Here is a 17,287-nt window from a genome sequence, read left to right on the forward strand (position 1 = left end):
AGTGACATGTCCCTGCTGCCCCTAGGTGGAGGAATGGCCATGGGGCCTCTGTGTGCTGCCCCCCCTCCGCAGCTCCCATTGACTGGGAACTGCAGCCAATGGGAGCTGCAGGGACGGCGCCTGCGGGCAAAGGCAGCACGCAGAGCCACCTGAGGTGAGTGCTGCCTGTATCCGGCACCCTGAAACCCCTCCCGCACCCCAACCCCGTCCCCAAATTCCTTCCCAGAACCTGCACCCTAGCCCTGAGCCCCCACCCATACCCAAACTAGTATAACTCTGAGGTAACCGGAATTTCTGACTAACCGGCACCTCCTATTTCCCCAACATTCTGGATAACAAAGCGTTTACTGTAAATGCTGCAGATATAACCCTGTCATACATCATACACCATCTCATTTAGGTGTAATAATTATAATAGTTCTTGTAGAAAGAGCCTTAGAATTCCAAAGATTGCATTGGAGGAAAAGTATCACATAATACTCCAGAGATTTTGACCTCATTAAATTTTAGGGGGGGAAAAAATCAGTAAATATATATACAGCACTCTAAGAATTGACTAGCGGTAGAGTCTAAACTCAGTGGGTAAAAACAAAACTTCCCTACCATACAGAAAACTTAATACATTAGAACACAAAGTTTAATTTGTAAATTCTACCAAACATATCCACAGCATACTTCTTCCCCCTAGCCAAAATCAATTGAAGTCAATGGGAGTTTAAAGCAGTAAGTCCCTTTGTTTAATGTTTATAGATAACCTTTTTGTCAGTGTTGGATTAAATGTGGGGGGAAGGGAAGAAAATAAATTAAAAGCATCTTCCAGTGACATAAGCCTCATGAAGAATTAACTAGGATAAGCACTTATTCTAGTTGGTGCACTGACAAGCTGAACAATGCAGACAAAAATAATAATTAAAACATAGCTTCATGCTGAGATGAAACTTTCAAGAGTCTCAACTGTGTTGAGCTTATGATTTTTCCATTTTTGTGTTTGTGAGCATAATTATGTCCCAGAGGCAGCAGGAGCTAGTGCTTGTCATTCCCCATTTCCCCCCTCCGAAAGGAGATTAATTTCTTTACACAGAAATCCAAAAGTTGATGCCAGAGCAATAATAATAATAATGTAAACAAGCCTTTTATTCTTTTAATCTGGAATGCATAATTTAATGGCAGAGTAATATAAATAATGAAAATACCACATATACTTTAGATAATTAAGGGTAAACTGAAAAGTAACATTTAATGTAGTATTGATTGACTGTATCAACAAATGACGGCAGACATCTGTATGGATGATAGCATTTAGAGAAATGCTATAAAGTACATCAGTACAGAAGTAGTGGGGGTGGAATGGAGTAGACTTGATGGCTCAGAAAACTGGTAATGGAATATAGAGCCTTTCACCCCTAGATCACCGATTCAAATTGGCCCAGGTCAATAGGGACTGAAAGTCATTACCATCTGATGGCTCTTCAGTGGCTTGCATGAAATGAGTTGGTCCCTGTATGGCTCCCAATGGACAGGTGTTCATATCACAAAACCATCATCTATCACGACTGACACCCTGTTGGGACTCTGAGCAAAGGATAGGAAATGAAAGGGCATGGAGTCAGAATTATCTTTACCCTCCAGATCAGGAGTGAGAAACATTGGTGGATTGGGGTGGTGTAGAGAAACTTGTTCTGTAATTGTCTATACTGTACATGTTCCATTCACATAGGATTTCAGTTTCTAGGCCTATCAATATAGAATTTTTCATCATCACTTAAAAAATTCCCCCACTGCCAACCCACCCTTAGAAACAAAAGTAAAAAAGCACAAGGATTTAAATAGTGATGATAATTATATTGTTAGGGAGTTAGGATAACATGTATTTTTAATTAAAGAGTATCAACCTACAGGTACTTTATCTTATTCCTAATCAGGACTGTAGACGTGTGTTTTAAAACAGATTTGACCTCTGACAATTTACTGAGATGAAGTACAAATTATGGATTTCTTCAGTAACAAATCTGAAAATTTAAAAGCTATTTCTGGTATATTCACATACTTAATGGGCATGACCTCAAACTGATGTATGGTGTGAAACTCAATGACAATACTTCTTGCCCTTTTATAAACTAATACAGTATTGATATGGTATCAGTGTGGGATACGTTTTCAGAAATGGTGTCTGTTAAGCGTTAAGAGACAGAATTTGGACCACTTCAGTTTCCCCTGGACACACAGATTCCCACCAGTCTGCTTGGCATTCTGCAAAATACAGGAAGCCACCCAATGCTACTCTTCTCATCTGAAAATCTTAAACTTCTGAACCTTTTACTATTATAGGTGCCTGTTTCACAGGAGAATCTGGACAATAGAAACAAATAATGTTTCCTTAGAAGGACTTGGGCCTGTATAAGGAAAGAGAAGTTGAAGATAGTGGAAAAAATTGTCAATGGGTAATGTAAGTCCCTTCCAGTGGAGATATGATGCAGATGAGGTAAGTTAAAAGCAAATCTTTATTTTGAAGCTGCTGGGAACACACAAAGTTTGTTTCCACTGGGGAAAAAATGACCCACTGGTGATAGGTGCTTAACTCAATTTAGCCGCATGTTCAGACAAGGACAAATTGTGTTCAGCACCATTTCAGATCACTCAGAACCATGTATCAAGATGCCTGGGTTCAGATACCCATATGTGCTTATTCTCTACTATGTGTTACAGTGCTTACAAGATCAAGTAAATATGCAGTATATGTGAATGATTCCATGTACTGTACATACATACTGTATTTGGATGTGCAATTGCACAAACATTCTCTGGTTTAACTGAATCTCAAATATTCAAATATTTTTAGTTTAAATGTGCACTCATGGTTCTTTATCAATTAAGGATATTAAATGGACAACAAGTTAATGAAATATTGTAAATATACATAAGTTATGAAATTTATTCATAGCGCCAGCAGCAGATTCATAGTTCGAAAGTCAGAAGGGAACCACTATGATCATCTAGTCTGACCTCCTGTACAGTACATAGACCTTTCCCAGAATAAAAGATGTAATTAAGATACATTGAACATATACAGTAAAGTGTAAACGAAACTTAACAGCATATTAAGTGAACTACCTATGTTCAAAGAAGCCAGTTATTGTTGGCATGGGAATTGTAAACAGAAAAGGCATATAGTGGTCTCCACAGAGGTAAATAAATCAACATCACTTAAAAATCAAGATTGAATGTCCTTCTAAAAAAGATGCACTCTAATTCAACCACAAGTTACTGAAGTTGCTGCAGGATTTACTGGGGGGAAATTCTATGGTTTGTGCAATACAGGAGGGCAGACCAGATAATCACAATGGTTCCTTCTGGTCTTAGAATCTCAGTTTTAAAACCTTGATTTTAGGTCTCCACACAGAAGTATAGGTTGATGTACGGGAGTGGTAGCACTGAATTATGAGTTGACTGAACTGTGTATTTGTTTTTGTGATTTTAAATAACTGGTGGAGTGCTCAGAGCCTGAGTGTGGGTGCTCTTTATTGTTTTATGTCAAAGCAAAACAAAGGGTAGGTCAACACTTACCTCCGGGTCCGGTGGTAAGCAATCGATCTTCTAGGATCGATTTATCGTGTCTTGTCTAGACGCAATAAATCGATCTCTGAAGTGCTCGCCGTCGGCACCGGTACTCCAGCGCGGCATCGACGGGGGAGTCTTCCTGCCGCGTCTGGACCCGCGGTAAGTTCGAACTAAGGTACTTCGAATTGAGCTACGTTAATAATGTAGCTGAATTTGCGTACCTTAGTTCGAAATGGGGGGGGTTAGTGTGGACCAGGCCAAATATATGTTTGAAAAAGACCTAGCACTATTGGCACTAAACCAATAAAAAAAGTAACAGGCGTAACTGTGACAGATTCCTAATTTGTGTTGCCAGGATCTCAACTAACATGCCAGTGAAATAGGCTTTTTAATCATGTTGACCTGTTGGGGGGGTGGGGGGGGGGAATGGAGAAGGTTGTATTTATAGTTTTATCCAGTTTATATAATAAACACAACAGATACATACCTGCCACCACCAGAAAGCTATAAATAAGGATGTTAGCAAAGAAAAATATGGATGACTTTGAACTACATTGGACACCAAGAACAGTTTAAAAAATAGGGATGATCCCTCGTAAGCAGGCAGAGTTGGCAGGTAGGCGAGCACTGCATAGCCAGCGAGCTGCAAGGTACCTTACAACTAGAATAAAGTACAAAGCACTGACCCATCTAATTCACGAAGAGGCCACATTTTCCACCGGGCTCGGAACTGGCACCTGCGAAGCGAGCGCGCGCGCGCAGCTGCTGGTGGGGAGCCCGCACCTGGCCTGCAGGTGCACGTTCAGCGGGAGGGCCCTGAGAGGCCTCCTCACTGAACACCCAGCAGGCCGGATGAGGGGCTGGGTTCCCCAAGGGGACACAGGAGCCCGCACCTCCCGCCTAGCTCTGCGGCTGGGCCGTGGGCGCTGGAGCCCGCCACCGCCAGGCTGCCCTCGCAGGCGGCGGTGGGACTGTCCCGGGCTGTGCGCGGAGCGGCTGGGCTCGCCCGTCGCTGCAGTGGGAGGCCCTACCCCGAGAAGCCCGCCCAGCGGCGGCAGGAGGAGGCGGAGCTCGCCCGCTCAGCCCAGGAGGTACGAGCCGCTGCTGACGTTGTTGGGGTGGGGGAGGGAGCGCTCCAGCCCAGCCGCAGCCGTTGTCACTGCGCTTCCCCCAGGGCCGTTGCCTCACCTGGCGGACTCGACCCAGCGAGTCCCGCCGCCGTTAGCAGATCATCGCACGAGCGTGGCCAGCGCCATCGGTGGCTCGCCCTCTTCCACCTTTTTGCCTTCTCTTCATTGGTCGAGCAGAACCTCTCGTCTCCTCGATTGGTCCAGGTGCGCTGCCAATCTAGGCGAAGTGACGTTCCCCGGCTCCCTGCTCGGGGAGGCCATTTTGGTTGCGGGCAGGAAAGCCCCTGGGGGAAATGGTGCCAGTTAGGGGGTGGTGCGTGGAGTGCCCGGAACGGATCGGGTCCAGGCTGCCTGGCGGTGCAGCGCGCCCACCCGCTCCACTTGCGTCACCCTAACCCCGCGGCCTTCACCCGGCCAGTCTCTGTACACTCTTACCCCGCCCTCACCGTAACTCCCTCCGGCAGGGGCCCCGGCGGCTCAGCCCTGGAGGCAGCAGGTGTGGGCGCTGCCCTGCGCGGGGCCGTCCCCGCAGCTCGCGGCTCTCCCCGGTCGGGCTCTGGAGCTGTGGCGACTGGGGCCTTTAGGGGCTGCAGCAGTGGCTGATGCTTACAAAGAATTAGCTGCCGCTCCTCAAAGGGGATCGTTGGCAGAGTCACTTCATCTCCCCCAAACATACTAGGCCCTGCGGGGTGGAGGTGTGGGGGGGTTGTTCCCAAAAGACGCTCCTTGGCAGACGCTGGGGTCGGCATGAGTGCGTTGATCTTGAATCAGTGCAATTTACCCTCCTAGGAGGACGTGGTTTGTGCCTACGTGGAGCCCTCAGAGAGATAACACCGCCCCAGGTCAGTATTTTAAACATGAACACAGGGAAGATGAGGAACAAGGCTCGCTTTTGCAAATGATCATTCTGCTGGGAGTTATTCTGCATTTCTGGGAAATGGCCATTGTTCCCCTATATCCTTGTTCCTTACCAAATAGTGAATTCTCTTAGCATTTAGATTTATTAACGTGAGCCTGCTCAGTAGAAACAAAGCCACTCAAAATTAGACTTTAAATCGTCTTAAATAACTATTTGCTGCTGAAAACAGAAAACTTCAAAAATTTAAAGTGCTTTAAGGATATAGTGCTTTGAGAAATATTGTTTTTATTTAAATGGAGAATACTACCAAAACTGGTAATATATCTCCCAGTGGAAGTAAGTTTGTTTATTTTCATGGAGTTCAATATTAAATACTACTATCCATGAACTGCTTGTGATGGGAGCAGCCCAGGTGTCAAATCATGAATTCATTTATCACATTTCATGTATTGTTTTTTAGCTGCTTCACAGCTCTGGTTGCAAAACTGATGGTGGCAAATTGTAACTTGAAGCCAGATGTATACCTTTATACAACATCCTGAGTGAGGTTAGTGCTTATTGAAAATAAGGGACTAATAATATTAACTTGAGCTATGGTTGGGGCATGCATCATGCAAATTCCCTCATACTCCTCTGACAAATTATTTATATTCTGAACTGAAGCTCTTCCTCTTTCATTCTAGAACTTCTCAAGCACAAAATGCCAGATTGTTTGCTAGCTTTGTGATATGGACGAGAGAGAGCGAATCAAAGTAATTGTTGATCCAAGGCAGGATTTGAACACATGTCCCTACAAGGCCTGTGTACTAGTCTGCAATACCACTAAGCCTTTTGACGCCATAATTGTGGATTGGCTTGTAGGATTTACTGTTTTCGAATAGCATGCGATGTTGTAGCTGTGTTGGTCTCAGGATATAGGAGAAACAAGGTGGGTGAGGAAATATTTTTTTTTATTGGACCAATTTCTGTTGGTGAGAGAGACAAGCTTTCAAACTTACACTGAGCTTGTCTCTCTCACCAACAGAAGTCGGTCCAATAAAAGATATTATTTCACTCACTTTGCCTGTTTTCTTTCACAACGTTGTGCTGCAGATCTGCTATGTATTTTTTGCTTTTGAATCTCAATTCTTGGTCACTTAAATTTATTTAAAAGCAAAACTTTAAAAATAAACTAGACAAATAGTATTTTCTCTTTTACCTCCCTCCTCCCCCCCAATTTACACTGAATTGTAGTTAAAATCATCCCTTTTCCTCAGAAAAGGAATTGGGAAGTTTTTTGGTTGTCTGGGATATATTTTCATAGTAACTGCTTAAAAATATTTTACTATGCAACAGAAGTTCCTAATTACAGAGAATACGCTTTTTATAATAGGATATTTTGCAGTGCCTTTATGAACCATCCTTGAAGTTAGGATGGTGAATGTTACAAAGAGTATTTCTAGGGAAAGGATGATTATAATGGTGAGTACCATAGTGGACCGCCCTTGTTCCCTATTATATCACATATATAAAGTATTATCTGAATGAGTCATATAAAGAAAGTGGCATGCAAATAGTGTAGGTCTCACCCACCCTGGCTATCTCTACTTCCCTCGCCCTCCAAAACCCCCCCAGGAACCAACACAACAAAATAACCAACATACATACACCACAGTACATACATACTTCTGAGAAACAAGATTGTGTTTTCTGTTGTGAAACTACAGAAATGTATATGTTCTGTCTGGCACAATCCCTGTCTGAAAATGTTATGGGTATTCTCTTGTAAATAATGTTTCATTTGCTAACAGGTTCCCCTTTTTACTAAATAAAAAAAAGAGAATTACATGAAGCATATACAACCAATCATTTTTTAAAATAAAAAATGAAGTGCTTTTCAATGCTATGGATACCTTCATTTCAAATGAAGTCTACAATGATTAAATATTAAAATGATCGATGCTTTAAATTAATATAAAAACTTTGCAGGAGATTATTACAAAGATTAACTTTTTTAATGTTTTAATACCTCCACACTTTATCAATCACAGACACTGAAACTGTTTTCACATCACCATACTGATGATCTCGTATATCATTGCAGTATTATGCACTAACTGTATAAACAGCATGGTAATGTTGGTAGAGAAGATGAAGAAACACAATTCACGTTATTGCTCTTTAATATGCAATTTTGGTGTTGAAATATTCTTTGACATGTGAATGAGTGAGTAGTTATTTTTCTAATGCTGAAGATGAGACAGAAACCCAATCCAAGGAATGAAATTAAATGTCATTTGCCATTCATAAAGGAACTTTGTTTCATGTAATGACAAACCTAGGTGGTCTGGCAAAGGTTGAAAGAAGAAGAAAAAGCCCTAGCATGTGTTTTCTTAGGAAGGACCCACATGAATGCAGCCTTAGTATCCTAAAATTGTCTGCAACTGCCTACGATTAGAGATACATTTTTACTCTTTCAGTTTGAATTATGTTTGCGGGTCATGAGAAAATGTCATGGCACCCCAGGTGCTTTTGTTTCACTAGCTGTATGTAGCCCTACCACTGTAATTCAGAGGATTGACTAAACATTTACCCCAGGCGTTCTTAAAATGGAGGATGCTAATTTCTCTGTTTTACATTTCTTCTGGATTTCCTTAAGCAGTAGGTTTAGTATTATTTTTCTTGATTTCACCTAGCTAACCATCTATTCCAGTTGTACTATGCAGCTTTATTTTGTGTAGCTTATATATCCCAGGACTCTTTGCAGAGCTAAATGCAGACCAGTATGTGAATAAATTATTATTTATTTGAGTGTCAACAGTGTGCTTGGTGCTATACAAAACAAAGAAGACGTGATCTCTGCTGTATGGTGCTTGCAATCTCAAACATAGAACAGTGATAGTATTTTTAATTCATCACTGTGCAGTGTCTAAGTCCAATAAAAGAGGTCAAGAGGAATAAGGAGGCATAGTCAGAAAAGAAATGATAAAATTAGATTAGAGAATAGATGAAGAGCTGGCAAATTGAATAGATACAGAAAGATTGTTCCAGATGGCAGAACCTACAGCAGACAAAGTTCTTGTACCGAAAGTGAAAAGTTTGAGAGAATGGACAGAGCAAAGGTGGATGCTAGATGAATGTGGAGAATGGCAGTGAGAAGAGGAAATCCAGAAGGTAGACTGGAAAGGACAATATCGTAAACAAGGAAGACATTGTTATTCATTTAGGCCAATTTATTATCAGCTGTAGGGAGTGCTATCTGTGAGTTAGTTTTTTCTAACTATTGGGCAAAATCGTGGTGTAATTCCATTGAAATCTATTTAAAAACAATCCTTTTACATTCTGAATTATCCAAACATTGCTCTCTTAGTTCAATTTTTAATATAGTAGAAATACTGATCAGATGGAAAGTGTAAAAAAATTTCCAAGTTTCAATCATTATTTTCTTTCGGGTTGTGCTATTTGGTATAAATAAGGAAAAAAGATAACTGGGCCCATGATGATTGCTTCTGATAGTTAACGTCCTGTGTTGATTAGTCCCATTGACTTCACTTTATCTCCACTACAATTTCAAGTGATTTTGTTATTCTTCACTTCCTGTTTTAAATGCGGTTTGTTTTTAAACCACTGCTGCATTTCTGTGTTCAGTATACCACATATCTACAGCTCTGTTAAAATCTCACCTTAAAGTAAAACTCTATTCTGAAGAGTGACTATGTAACAATGGTACCTACTTAGAAAACAGAGCTGTTCCTTTCATGTGGTATGTATGACAGAAATTGGAAATCATGTGCCCAACAGGCAGATTTAATTTTTTGACTTTTGAAATCTCAACGTTAACATTAAATTCACTGTAGGTTGAATTGTTACTGCCACCTGTCGTTAAGGTTGCCTGACTCTTCCCATTGGCAGACCCTGTTTTCAGTTGCTTATAACTTTGCTAAACTTACCTGTTTGGACTGAAATTTCCTGCTTCAGGCTGTTTTTTTGTGTCTGTGTAGACTTCAACATAAGGTTGAGCCGTTTCCGAGAACAAGATCAGGGGAAAATATGTTGCTTTGCCCATGTTAAAAAAAATTCTTATATCTGTTGTGATGAGAACCTCCAATGCCTCCATGCTTTGAACCCCACTGGCAACGTGTGTGTCTCGTCCCACCTAGTTGCTGGTCTACATAGAGACTGACAATTTACTGCTGTCTGTTATGCTGTCTCAAGAGTTAGAAGTGTGTACTGGATCTAAAAGTTCCAGCCCGGCTGATGACCCGTGTGTGTATGAATATGATGCCACCTGATGGAATTTCTGTTTTTGAAGTTTGCTTCTTTAAAAACTTAAGAAATTACATCCAAAAAGCTGCATTAAAAGAATGTTAAGGTTGCAAAGTCAAGCACTCACAAAATTAGTAAATGCCAGATTTAAGGTTGTTTATGCAACCTTAATTTAGTCCCCTTGTGAGTATGCATTATGATGCATGTTTTAATTATATGATCACATACTATTTTTGCCACAGGACCCTAACTTATTCAGTGTTACAGGATGTACCATGCTCTGGCAAAAAATGGAAGTTGTGTAGTGAATGAGGCAGGGATTTCAGGAAGAGAAAGAATGAGCTCATGCTTAATTGAAGGTTAAATGTTGCCCTGGAGAATTGGATTTATCCCTGCCTCTGCCACAGAGTTCTAGTGTTTTGTTAGGCAAATCTCAAACCAAACATTTCACAGTTGGCGGCTAACTATGTTGTTCATTTTCTGGGTGCTTGAGAATCTGATTTGCAGAACTGTTGAGCACTTGCAACTGCAACTGAAGTAATTGGAAACTGCTTTGAACATGTAAATGCTAACTGTTCTCAAAAGTCAGGCCCTAGATGTCTCAAATTGGGCAACCAAAATTAGTTAATGCTTCTAACCTTAATCTCTTTATATCTCAGATCTCCATCTGTAAAATGGGAATAATACCTTCACATCACAGGGGTGTCATGAAAATCAATTAATGTTTGTGAAGCACTCAGATATTGAGTAATGAGCACCAGATAAAACCCCAGCACAAAATTAATATTGCTGCCTTCAGAGCAGGGTTTGAATAGCGTGCAGTAAATAACCTAGGTCACACACAGAACAGCAAACAAAATATTGAATCGCTGCTCATTCAGCAAACACCATCCATTTTGTGCACTGTGTGAAGAAAGGGTCCTGTGGAAAAAATAGTATGTGATCATGTAATTTAAAGACTCTAGTGTAGGGTATAAGGTAGTATTCCTATAATTAATTTGTGACCCCTCTAGTGGTGCTCACTGTGTTTTGTGTTGTAAAAACCATGTGAAACCAGTCCGAGTTGGCCGTATTTACATAGCTAGGCTTGGCAAATTTGTTACCGCTTTAGAGCTGTGCTCCGGCTCTGCTCCAGCTCTAGGCAAAAACCTGCTGCTCCGCGCTCCAGCTCCAGGCTCCGCTCCAAAACCCTGTTTTATATTAAGTAAAAACATTTATTTGTGATCCCTGTGGTTTCTTCATATTGACAAGGGAGTGTCTTAAAAGACACAACACTACCTAAAAACTTTGTTGAAGGCCCCCGATCCTGCAAAACTGTAAGCACATGCTTAACTTATGTACTATGAGTAGTTCCATTGACTTCAGTAGCTTAGAGTGAGAATAGGATACTATGATGAGTAAGAACACCTTTCTTCACTTCTACTAAAGTCAATTTAAAGACCGTTCCGCTTGAAACTGCATTGATAGAATTTAGTTACCCAGAATGGGTTCTTGTTTAGCTTTGGAGCATCAAGCTAGTGTGGCTGCAGACACGATCACGCAACATTGATTTATGTTACATCCTATCATATAATACAAAGGAACTGCACTTAGCAGTTTTGAATATATATGTTGAGGTAGCACCCAACGATCCCAATAAGGAAGCAAGTCAATGTATAACCTGTAGGAAGATCAATCCCTGCCTCAAAGAGCTGACAATCTGACGAGACAAAAAGACAAAGTAAGAGAAAGGATAAAACATGCAAGCAAAATGGACAGGGTGATGGCAGGTAAACATCATGTTAGTCCAATGTCTTTTTTTTTTTTTTAAACATTTGTTAATATGTTCTTATTTATGTTCCAGAAGCTCTGGGCCAAATCCTGATGTAATGTGGTGTATTTCAATTGAAATCAGTAGTGCTCTGTGAATTTTGACTAGATATTTAACTATTCTGACTTACACCAAATGAGGACCTGCCTTCTAGAGAGTGGGTTTTGGTTGTGGTGCTGTGCTTGGACTGAAGTGGGGAAGAGGGGAGAGAGGCATAATAAGGGAGTGGGTAAAGAGAGAGGGAGATAGAATGGGAAAAGAAGTGGGTGAGGGGTAGGAGAAGGAGGTTAAGATGCATAATAGGCAGGGAGAGTAAGGTTGAGCAGATGGAGGTTTGCACAGTTAAGAGGGGGTGGAATGAAGAGGGTGTCAAGAGCCTATGGCAACTAAGGGGGAAAAAAGACCTTTCAAGATTCAGAGTAGAGAGAATTACAAAGTCCGTGAACTGTGAAGCCTCTTTTGGGAGGGTAGGCTTAGAATTTGTTGGCTGGAAGGCCCTGATTTACTGTCTCTGCTTTCACTTGCCGCTTTTGGGAGCGGGGCTGAGGATCTTGGGATGTCCATATTCTACCCCTATGAGCTTGTTATGCCTGTTGATGTGGTTCCCAATTGAGCAGGATGAGAAGGCTGCCAGGCTGGTGATTTTTTTTCTAATGCTGTAGAGGCACATGTATAGCAGGTCTCCTTATATTGTGTGTGAATGTGTAATGGAAGTTGCTGCAATTATATGTATGTACATTCTCTAACTTTTGTTTGATTGAAATCTGAGGGTCAGATCCTTGGCTGGTGTGAATTGGTGTGACTTCAACAGAGCTACTCAGATTTTCACCATCTGAGGATCTGGCCCTCAGTTTTAATGTTGTATTCATATGGGGTTTTTTGCATATACTGTTCAAATATAACTATTATGAACATTATAAACATCTTTCTGTAATTTGCAGAGGGAAAGGTGAACACTGCATCCTCTGACTACTGTAATTAACTTGTCACCTATTTATTGAGAAAGATAGGACATGATTTGATATTTAATTAGGAAAGCAATGCAGAAAACCACCAGGCCAGATAGGTATAGGAATATCTGGAAAATCAGTGTATAGCCATTAGTTAGAGATGAAAATGTAATTTAAATTGGAAGTAGCTTTTTTTAAGTATTCCATGAGATTAAATAATATTAGTAACTTCTTAAAGTAACAAAGCATAATAACTTCATACAAAAGGTCCCAGTACACTTGCTAATATCCTTTATGGCTTTAATAGAATAGATCTGAAATGATTTACAAAGCAAAGCTGTTGGATGAATTCTTCCAGTTCTACATGTAAAGAGAGCCTGTTTGTCTTTCTGTGAGTTTATATATATCCATGGAAATTATGATCTAAATGTGGGTAGAGTACTAAAACATAACCATATATGCAGAACAAAATAATGGAGTCAAGAATTCAGAGCACTTGCATTCTGCCACATACTGTACACAGAAAACGTGTGTATTGTACAGACTGTGTTAAATTCTATGTCTTGACCATAGAAGGACTGTATAGAATTTGCACCATTTCCCTAAGTAATTTTCAAGGCTAAGGAACAGTATGTTTCTGTACTCATACAGGAAAGAGCTCAGTGCATCCACAGATTGCAGCAAATCTATCGGTCTGTTGTCAAGAACTCAGACACCATCATTGCCATGAAATAGTTGGTAGCTAGTTGACTGGTTTTCTTGACTAGCCTTGCCCCTTTCAATCCATCCAAAATGTTGTTGCCAAAATTCTACCCATTGCTCCATTCTTATCGGTCCCTTTCAGATAATTTCACCAACGCCATTTCCTTCTATATAAAATTTACTCTCCTTGTCCTTGCCTTTAAGTCCCTGTACAATTTAACTTGTGCATATCTCTGCTTACATCTCTTTTCTCTCTATATGCTGTTCTGGTTTTGATACCATGCCCCTCATTGTGGTATTTGAGTGCTTTCCAAGGATAAATTAAACAAACTGAATATCGTCTGTCATGAGGTTCCATTTGCAATCTTCTCCACAGAGAGAAATTTTCCAGTAGTGAATTTTTGCTTTTGTTTCTATAAAGTTGGAATATTATCTGGTACTGTTTATGAAGGCAGAGTAGAATAAGTGTGACCTGCAGTTGGACTGGAAAATAGTGAGTCTTGAGGCAGTTTCTGCCATCATGAGCGCCACAATCTTGGACCAGTCTCTTTGGGGATGTCTACACTGCCCAGCAGTTTGGATTGAGAGTGTGACTAGCGGTGTGCACCAAAGTGCTGCTCTGTAACTCCTCTGTGTGTGGATGCTGCAGGTGTGAACTAAAAGGTTCCTACTTCACATTTATATAATCCCCTTAAACAGAATGATCTAAATGCGACCTAAGAACCTTTTAGTTTGCACCCACAGTGTCAACACAAGGGAGTTACAGTGCCGCACTTGGAAGCACACTGATATTCACCACTACCACCCTGCCCCACAGTGTAGATGTGCCCTTAGTCGCCTATAAGGATGGCCTTCACTTTTGCAGTAGACGGGGTGGGCAAACTATGGCCCGCAGTCCGGATCCGGCCCCTCAGGGCTTTGGATCCAGCCCGTGGGATTGCACCCTTTGGCACCGTGGGCCCTGCGCCGCTCTCAGAAGCGGCCAGCACCACGTCCCTGCGGCCCCCGGGAGGGGGCAGAGAGCTCTGTGCATTGCCCTTGCCTTCAGGCACGCCCCCCACAGCTCCCATTGGCCGGGAATGGGGAACCACGGTCAATGGGAGCTTTGGGGGAGGTACCTGGAGGTGTAGCAAGGGCAGCGCATGCGGAGCCCTCCGCACCCCCCTCCAAGGGCTGCAGCGCCTTCTGGAGCAGCGCGGGGCCGGGGACAGGGCAGGAACGCAGGGAACTGCTGCGAGGATCCCTGGGCCCTTTAATTCGCCCCTGATCCCCGGGCCCTTTAATTCGCCCCTGGGGCTCCCAGCCGCCTCTGCAGCTGGTAGCTCCGGGGTGATTGAAAGGCCCTGGGGCTCCCAGCCACAGCTGGAGCCCCAGGGCCTTTAAATCTTGAAAGGCCCCGCCTCTTCCGGTTGAGGTCACACCTTTTCTGGTTGAGGCCATGCCCCGCTCAGGACTCTGGCGTACCGGTAAGTCCTTTAAGTTACTTTCACCCCTGTGTATGTTCATTTTGTCTTCTGATCTCTATTTGAGAACATTAAGGGTATGTCTACACAGCAGCTAGACACTTGCAGCTGGCCTGTGCCAGCCTACTCGAGCTCTTGGGGCTTGGGTTGTTTCATTGCTGAGTAGACTTCCAGGATTGGGCTGGAGCCTGAGCTTTGGGACCCTGCCTAATTGCTGTATTGACATACCCTAACAGGTTATGGTGTTTTTAATCATTTTTTTAAAAAATCCAAATTAAAACTATTCATGCACTTATTTCATTTACTGTGAGTAAAATATTTGTATAAGCTAATTCACTCTCCTGAATACCATGCACAACATGAGGAGCAACAAAGGACCATGAAACTTTTTTCATTCATAAATCAGTTTATTTAATATTTATTGAGTTATGGTAGTTTCAGGAGAGGGGAAAAATCCATTCATTCTGAACATAGGATGGAAAGATTATCTTTTAACTCCTTTCAAAGACTAGTTTTCAAAATGGAGCTAATAATTCATTTTTGCTGAAGTGTTACAATTATCTCCATGTGTATTGAAATATTATTTGCTTCTGTCATTTGTAACTTGCTTTCAGCCTTTGCCCGTTTTTTTCTATGTACCAAGTGAGACAGAGGTTAAAAAAATATCAAAATAGGAAAGGTTAAAGAAAATCAAAATAGGAAAGGTTGGTCACCAGTTTTGTTGATCATTATGACAGGTGGTGGTGGTGATGTGACATTTCATCATACTGTGGTGATAGGATTCACCAAAGAAACAAATTTGTCTGACTTCCAGCTTTTGGGTGGAGGCTTTATTTATTTTGGTATTTTCTCCAGATCTCCCAGCCTCCAATTTATGGTGGGCTGCCAGGATGGACAGGTCCAGTTACTGAGACTCTCACTTCTCCTTCCACTATCCCGGACAATCGCTACATTAAAATGAAGTTAAGATTGAGTATAAGTATCAGTAATTCAGGATCAGTTTGTTAAAGGGAAATTTTAACTATCCCGAAATCAAACATTCTAAATGCAGGAAATTCAGAATGAAGCTTACACTTAAATCCAAATATTTTAAAGTTTGCACCCAAGCAAACTAAACTTTGACCTGTTGGGACCCTAGGATGGGGGGCAAATGTGCAGCACTTCCCTAAACCAGGGAAAGGGAGAAGACGGGTTATCCTTGGCTTTTAGCAGAGTAGAGAGAGTTGTGCTGCCCCTTAGTTAATACTGGAGCAGAGCAAAATAACATTTTTGATATCATGGAGTAAGATACCAATGAAATAACATGATTCTCTATTTAATACATGAATTGTAAAATCTTAAGTTATAAGTAGAGTGCTTAGAAGAATGTAGTTAATTTTGAAATTTGAGATGTACAACCTATAGCATGGTAATTTTAATTTAAATGATTCCCTAGCTCATCAAAGGAAATAAAAGGTGAAGGTGTAGATGTTAAGGATCAAAGTGGGAATGAAAGTGCCTATATTCAACCATACTGCAGACTGTTTGCTGTTGATATCTTGAATCACTGAGGCAGAACAAATAATTGATTCCAGTCATTCCTCTTGACTCAATAAGCTTTTAACTTGCACAGTAAAAGGTGCATGCTTTATTTTCATGTTGTATAAGAGTGACAAATGCCTTTGCTCTCCTTATCTACCCTCAAATCACAATCAACATAGTACAGCAGCTGTGTTTGTTTTTAATGCTTCTTTTATATACCAAATACTGTACATAATAGGTCACATTATTTAAAAAAAAGTTAGCATTACATATCACATGTAGTCATATATATCATATTTTTCTTCTTCCAGAGAGAAACCCCCACCAGTTCTTCATTTTTGTGTTGTGTGATGATGAAAACCATATATAATATTATCTGATTTTATATATCTTAATGGAAAATTATAGAATTTAAGGTAAATTTAAAATAACCATCTTGAAAATAAGTAATATTAATATGTTAACCATGTTGTCTTCATTTGTTGGCATTCTTTCCATCTTCCAGTTCTGAGATATGCTTCTGATCTTTATTCAAGTAGATAATCACCCTTCTAGAGCAGGTATAAAGACAGTGTTTTGTTTCTAGTTTGTACATCGACAAGGCTAACTACCACACAATGGGAGGCATTAAAACCCTCTGCAGTATGTTTGCCTAAGAGGGTTTCCTTCTTTTAGTGTCAGAAGGGTAGAGATTCTTTTTTGATTGCAGACATTCGTATTTTTAAGTGAATATAGTATATTACATTGAACAGAAGTCTAAATTTTTAAGATATAGGATAGCTTGTATTGAGAGCCCCATCAGAACGTATACTGAGAGCCCAGTAAGAAAAAGAATGTTACTGTTGCTTTCTCTATCATATCAGACTTAAGCCCTCATGCAGCAAAGCATTTAGATACATACATAACTTGGGTAATTCTACTAACTCCAGTGGGACTACTGACATGCTTAAATTAAACATAGGTTGAAGTTCTTTGCTGGATCTGGGGTATGTGTCTGACAATAAAGCACTGGAACTTTATTCATATAAACTCAAATTCAAATTTTTATC

General features: G+C 41.0%; 1 protein-coding gene across 3 annotated transcripts in view; it reads left to right on the forward strand.

Moving 5' to 3' along the window:
- Positions 1-4,260: 4,260 nt before the first annotated feature.
- The window catches only part of TRIQK (triple QxxK/R motif containing), an 88,890-nt gene continuing 75,863 nt past the window's right edge, over positions 4,261-17,287 (forward strand). The window contains exons 1-2 of one of the 3 annotated variants that reach the window (XM_054017976.1): positions 4,261-4,649; positions 5,478-5,530. In XM_054017976.1, the coding sequence (XP_053873951.1) occupies positions 4,411-4,649; positions 5,478-5,530 (292 nt within the window). In that variant the 5' untranslated portion in view covers positions 4,261-4,410. The other 2 variants (XM_054017975.1, XM_054017977.1) reach the window with 2 other exon arrangements.

The sequence above is a fragment of the Malaclemys terrapin genome, chromosome 2 (genome assembly GCF_027887155.1).
Source record: "Malaclemys terrapin pileata isolate rMalTer1 chromosome 2, rMalTer1.hap1, whole genome shotgun sequence".
Classification (NCBI taxonomy): Eukaryota; Metazoa; Chordata; order Testudines; family Emydidae; genus Malaclemys; species Malaclemys terrapin.